Consider the following 6,871-nt stretch of genomic DNA (forward strand, 5'->3'; position numbering starts at 1 on the left):
TTAAATCCGCGGGAAAAAAGTAGTAAACATGTTATATGCTATACAAATATTTACAAAACTACCATTTCTTCGTTGAAATGCACTAATGAATCTAATAAAAAAATACATTTACAATAAAATTTGCAAGTTGATTTATAATTTTTGAAGAAACTGATACATATTTTCAAACAAGTCTTCTTTTTACATTAACAAAAATTACCTAAAGAACGATTAAATATTGTGAACAGTTTTCGTGTTCCATGTTAGAGTCTTTATCTTAGTAAGCAATGGAAACTGCTGATTCACCGATAAGACAATAAGCTCATTTCTAAAAAAACTATGGTTTGTCTTGAACATTGAGATTGATAAGGACAAACTTGAGGAATTAAATGGAAAAATATTTGAATGTTTAATAATAGTACTAACACGTGAACCAGTTTAACTTTTAAAGGTTATGATAACAGGTAGGTTTATGCTTGTTTGTTCATCCTTATATTTCTTACTTTCACTTTTAAATAAAATAAAATAAATTTGACCTTTATGTTCAAAAGTATTTCATTGAAAATGTCTAGGTATTTTTTGAATTAGGGAAAGGGCAAATCAATGATAGGGTCTTACACAAAAATAACGTTGTGAATGGTAGGGCTAGGTCTTACTTGGACATTTCTTGTGCCCTCAGAATGCTTGACTGTAGGTAAGCTAAGACTCCTAGAACGTCAGCGGGGTTGTCAATTTCAATAAGGGATCGCCTGAATCTGAAAAACAATCCATAAATAAAAATGATTCTTTAACATTCAGGTTCACAAGCAAACGTTCAATAACGTACAGCAAGAATGCCTATTTGTTAATAGTTAAAGAGGTAAGATTTTACATCGATACAAAGCTAATACAACATAGTACAATTAAGGAAGCTGAGATGCACTAGACCCAGTACTGACAGGACTGCTATCTACGTTTTGTATCTACTGCTTTAACAGTAAGCATTTTTCGTTGGGTGCGGGGGCTACAAGGGAGGCTAAGCCACACTTTGGAGTAGTTTCAGCCCTAGCAAGCCTCCCCCTCTTATCACTGCCCCTACTCAAGAATGAAAATATTTTAGATAATGTTTCTTACGCGTTAATGAGAATTCAAAGTTAACAATTAGAATTTATAAACATAACAGCATTTCATAATCATTCTGATCCTTCGTAAATTTTATTTGCTTGTCGTCAAAAAATGTTGTTTTCCGAAGCGACAGATGGTTTATCTATACCATTTTTTGAAACTAATATTTATGGCTTTGGATAGTGTACTTATATAATTTTGAAAAAAAACAAAAGTCAAGACGAAGACATAAGCATTTGCAGTAAAACCATCACGCGTTTGGTAACGTTTTAAAAAGTTCGTTGTCGGTAAAAGAAATGCTTTGATTCATCAAAAGTGTGAAGAAAATAAAATCCAGCTAAGATTAAAATGTGTTAGTCGAGAGTCTTGAACATGGTCTAGTTAATAAAACTTGTTTTCTAGTACTACCTGATTTTTTCAATTAAGTTAAATAAATAACAACAACAACACAAAAAGAAACTATTGTGTTTTGTTGTTATGATATAACTAGTTCTTTGGTTCTAATGTCCACCCATCTAATCACGGCTTCTATCATGATCCTGAAGTGTGGCTGTTGCCTGTGGAGCACTTGATATCTCGAGGTTAAGAAAGTAGGCGATGTAGTCTTCATTAGTTTTCAGATTATTTTTTCTTTTTCTATACTAACTATAGCCTTTCTTGATGGAGCTGACTTCTTATGAAGATTTTCTTGAGTGTTGTTGGTCTATACTCTGTACTCTCGTGAAAAATTAATGAATTATTCGCTAGAGCCTCAAGGCTTGGAAACAAATAAGAACTTTGACTCAGCGAACAAAGCATTCATTTGTTAAGTGTACAAAGAACATTCGTGTAACAGAGTGGGATGCTCCCTTGAAAGCTAGAGTGAATGTAGTACTGTACTTGTTACAGGAAGTCTGACATAGCCTCTTTTTCAGAACGAACGTAAACAATTTTCATGGTTTAAAACGAAACGAAATATTAACAAAATCCTTATCTTTTTTATTACGTCTCATTATTTGACCAAATATAAAATTAAGTAATTTTGAGAAGAAGTAAACAACATTTTTTTCCTTTCATTCAGTGGATGATTTATTTTAGGTTTGACCAAACTTCTAAAAATGTCAAGCATATTTTTTTTTGCAAATAAAAAATATGAATACTTTTATTATTTTCATATCAAGTTTGGCACCTGAAATGTCTTAAATGTGATAGAAAGCTATAGTTTGCGACCTCAAACTACAAACTGTAGTTTCTAAAATAAACTTTCATTTACTTTCAGAAAAACCCATAAACTTCATAATCTGATTTTTGGGTTTTTGTCAAGCATGTTCAATTAAAAAATATTATTTCCTTGTGAAAATATGAGTTGTTTTTTCTGTTATCTGACACTTATGTATTGGAGCTCAAAAATGTCAGGGTTTCACAATATTTTTACCACCTGGTTTTTCGTTACCAAAATAAAATAAAAACTCAAATGTCAATGTACGAAAAGACTATAAACAAAGTTCTAAAACAAACCAATATGAACTTATAATTCAAAAATCTGTACAGCAGTACCAGAGTTCATGTTTTCAATTTCAAGAATAAATTGAATATAGACCTCAAACTGCGTGTTTTATTTTTTCCCGTGTGTCCAATACTGTTCCACATCGTTTTATACTCCTCCCACCGGATCAAAAAGTACATATATCTACATCGTTCCTTTTCAACTTCATACAAGAATATATAACAGGATTTTCGAGATTTTTTATTTTATTCCGGAGTCCCAAATTTAGTGAAAATAACAGTTTGTTGTGTTTTTTTCTTATATAAAATAATCTAATTTGTACAGCTCAACGTGCTAACCTCTAAAACACCTTGCCGTGTAAAAGCAATGCAATTATTGAGATTTGGTTACTTGTAGTAAGAATCTAGCGAAATATGTAACATTTAAGAAATACGATGATTACGAAAGAGAATATTTTAGATAATGGTGATAAATGTTTTATTTAGGATGTTTTTTTAAATATAACATGAAATGTTAGAACACAACAGACTTCTGTAATATGGAAAAATGCAAGCTCACACAGTTTAGTACGTGTTCATAACTGTTGCTCTCTAGAATATATGTTTTATACATATACCTTATTCTTCTCTTGTCGAACATGAAGAACATTCTTAGAATATTTCCAGATATTTCTGATTGTCGCTATTAGAATTTCGGAGAAAGATGCTCTGATTAAACGTGTACCTGTAATTTTTCAGTAAATGTTTGGATAATGTAGAAAAACGTTATTTGTTCAATATTTTAACGAAGTTAGGTGTAAATTCCAGTGAATATTAAAATAAAGTAGCATTTGTGTCACCTGACATTTTCTTTGAATGTTGAAGCAACGTAGTGATGATGTTTGTTGTTTGTTCGGATGAAGATTGAAACACATTGAAGACATTGTTTTAACGAAAACGTTACCTGGTAGTTCCAGTGAGCGATGACGACTCCGAAGCGGTCCTGGTAACAATCAGGAACACCATTGTGGTAGCAAGAAGTAGACCACAAACTGATAACCTGAGCATGGTTTTGTCTGGGAGTAAGAATAAAAACGAGACTAATGCATGATACTACGTTTCATACACACATGCATCGTTTAGTAGACTTTAATATTGAATTGAATTTTGCTATATCTACTTGTGACATTGAAGTACAAAAAAATAGCATTAATGGGATATTTGTATTTTTCTAAAGCTTATCTTCTATATCTTCTTCTTCATAACGAAATGAACTTCTAGTTAATATAACATGAATTTAGTTAACAAATTAATCCACAAGTTTGAATTTTCATCTACTCACTAAACTAGTTAAAAAAATAAAAGTTTTAGTTTAATTAAACTTAAATTCATAAACGTTTCCCACTCTTCTAATAACTATTCTCTTTGTTAAAGCAGAACGTTGTTAATTTACTAAATTAAAAACATATTATCCAGATATGGTAAATATAAAATTATATGCTAACACCGCAAGATGAAGTTTTTTTATTAAAGGCTGTGTGACACTTGTATGTTTACTATTTTTTAACATAAAACTGAACACTTTGAAGGTTCAAACATATTTTTCTTGGATGTTTCTTGGATGTCATATGTTTCTTCAATAACGTAACGATTATTAGATATTTGTAAAAGAATGAAGTCATGAAATATTTAATGTAACCAAGTATACTATATGTGACATTCAGTTATACAACTATCATGGGTTAGTACTTCAAAATTTTAATAGAATTAATTATATTTATTGTTTCGGAATGTGGTCCTTGCCCGGAAAACCCACAAATGATATATAAGTTGATGAAAATAATTGAAGAAAAACTGAAATTATATAATTTTGTATTTATATCCCATGAAATATTAATCACGGGAACTATTCTTATTTCTGCACATAATTTTGATCACAGTTCTTATTAATTTTTCTTTAATTCGAATTTTAACCAGGTGAGAAAAAAATAAAATAAAACACCTATAACTACACAACTCAAACACCCAGCGTCTCCTGGAATGGTATTGTTGGTCAGCGCTATCGAGTTAACTGAACCATGCGTAATTTTTATGCGTTACACTTCTCAAACATGATAGTTAATAGTCGAAGAAGTTTAATTAGTCGTGTATACTTACAAATGTGGCTAATTAGTCGTGTTTATTTACAAATATGTTTAACTGGTTGTGTATACTTGCAAATGTGGTCTAATTAGTCGTGTATACTTACAAATGGGGCTAATTAGTCGTGTTTATTTACAAATGTGTCTAACTGGTCGTGTATACTTACAAATTTGTCTAATTAGTCGTGTATACTTACAAATGTGATAAAATAAGTCGTGTATACTTGCAAATTTGTCTAGTTAGTCGTGTATACTTACAAATGTGATAAAATAAGTCGTGTATACTTGCAAATGTGGTCTAATTAGTCGTGTATACTTACAAATGTGATAAAATAAGTCGTGTATGCTTGCAAATGTCGTCTAATTAGTCGTGTATACTTACAAATGTGGCTAATTAGTCGTGTTTATTTACAAATATGTTTAACTGGTTATGTATACTTTCAAATTTGTCTAATTAGTCGTGTATGCTTACAAATGTGATATAATAAGTCGTGTATACTTACAAATGTGGTCTAATTAGTCGTGTATACTTACAAATGTGGCTAATTAGTCGTGTTTATTTACAAATGTGGCCTAATTAGTCATACTTATTTACAAATGTGGCTAGTTAGTCGTGTATACTTACAAATGTGGCTAATTAGTCGTGTTTATTTACAAATGTGGCCTAATTAGTCATACTTATTTACAAATGTGGTAGAATAACAAAACACTTTAGAGTTTCACTGTTTGTTGGGCTGTGAAATTCATGTTATAATGACATCATCAAACAGGAGCTCCTTTAAATATATATTTACTTTTGTGATGAAAATAAAATGAAAGAAAATTATGAACATAATAAAAAACTGGCAAAAAAAAAAAAACTTTAGAGTTTGCCTGACAGAACCACACAATCGCTTATATGTGCTGGGCCCACTGCGACAATCGAAAACAGCATTTTAAGCTCTCAGACTTAATGCTGAGCCACCAGGGGCAAATTGTTGTTTTTGTTGTTTGTAATCAAGCACAAAGCTACACAATTGGCTATCTGTACTCTTCTGACCACGGTTATCGAAACCCGGTTTCTAGTGTTGTAAGTCCGCAGACATGAGTACTATTTTGTATGAAATTTTGTACAACTGTTAAAAAAATATATTTATATGAAACAAATAAAGTGAAACAGTCTGTTTAACTGGGATAAGTTAACACGATGTTATACAATAACATTAAATCATTATGATTTATACAACTACAATAAAGGTATTGTACAGTATGTATGGATTAACATAGTAATTTATACAATTAGTGTAATTAATATTTTTTACAATTAGAAGTAATTAGAAAAAGCAATGTGTAACAGAAATAAATAAAATAACACGAAGCAAGCATAATGAGAGAAAAACCATATATCTGTGAAATAAGGTAATAAAATAGCATTTGTAATTGGAATAAATAATCAGAGTGACATTTAATACTGAAGTAAATGAGTAATATGTAGGTGTAGTATAATTAAATATGTATAATAACATTTTATCTAAAACATAGCTAAAAAAATTAGCAAAATTTTCTTTACTACAAAAAGCAAAATATGGAAAAAAAAAAACCCTTCTGGAATTAACAAGATAACAGATAGAATAAATGTGATAAATGAAGTATACAAATTTAATAACTGAAATAACTTGCCTTACGTTTGCAGTAAGAAAAATTTGCATTAAAGCAGCTTATGTTTCTCAGTAACTTAATGAGAACAGCGTTTTGAAATAACAACACACGTTCACCTAAACCGAGAAAGTTAGATATTTTATAATTACAGAAGAGTAACTGAGTAGTTTCCTTATAAATGTGTAAAGCTAGATGGAACTAGAGTGCAATAGTTCTATAGACATAAAACAGAAGAGTTTAGGTTATCTCGATCGGTACTTAGAGTTCTATAGATATAAAGGAAGGCAGAAGAGTTTAGGTTATCTCGATAGGTATTTAGAGTTCTATAGATATAAAGGAAGGCAAAAGAGTTTAGGTTATCTCGATCGGTATTTAGAGTTCTATAGATATAAAGGAAGGCAGAAGAGTTTAGGTTATCTCGATCGGTATTTAGAGTTCTATAGATATAAAGGAAGGCAGAAGAGTTTAGGTATCTCGATCGGTATTTAGAGTTCTATAGATATAAAGGAAGGCAGAAGTGTTAGTTATCTTGATTAGGTATTAGT

General features: G+C 30.4%; 1 protein-coding gene across 3 annotated transcripts in view; it reads right to left on the reverse strand.

Moving 5' to 3' along the window:
• Positions 1–6,871, reverse strand: part of LOC111085824 (diuretic hormone class 2-like) — an 11,293-nt gene that overhangs the window by 2,990 nt on the left and 1,432 nt on the right. For all 3 annotated transcript variants that reach the window (XM_022386169.1, XM_022386171.1, XM_022386170.1), the window contains exons 2-3: positions 3,512–3,623; positions 636–734 (exon numbers count right to left, since the gene is read on the reverse strand). In XM_022386169.1, coding sequence (XP_022241877.1) covers positions 636–734; positions 3,512–3,615 — 203 coding nt within the window. In that variant the 5' untranslated portion in view covers positions 3,616–3,623. The remainder of the gene's footprint in view (positions 1–635; positions 735–3,511; positions 3,624–6,871) is intronic.

This window comes from Limulus polyphemus, unplaced genomic scaffold, assembly GCF_000517525.1.
Source record: "Limulus polyphemus unplaced genomic scaffold, Limulus_polyphemus-2.1.2 Scaffold641, whole genome shotgun sequence".
Classification (NCBI taxonomy): Eukaryota; Metazoa; Arthropoda; class Merostomata; order Xiphosura; family Limulidae; genus Limulus; species Limulus polyphemus.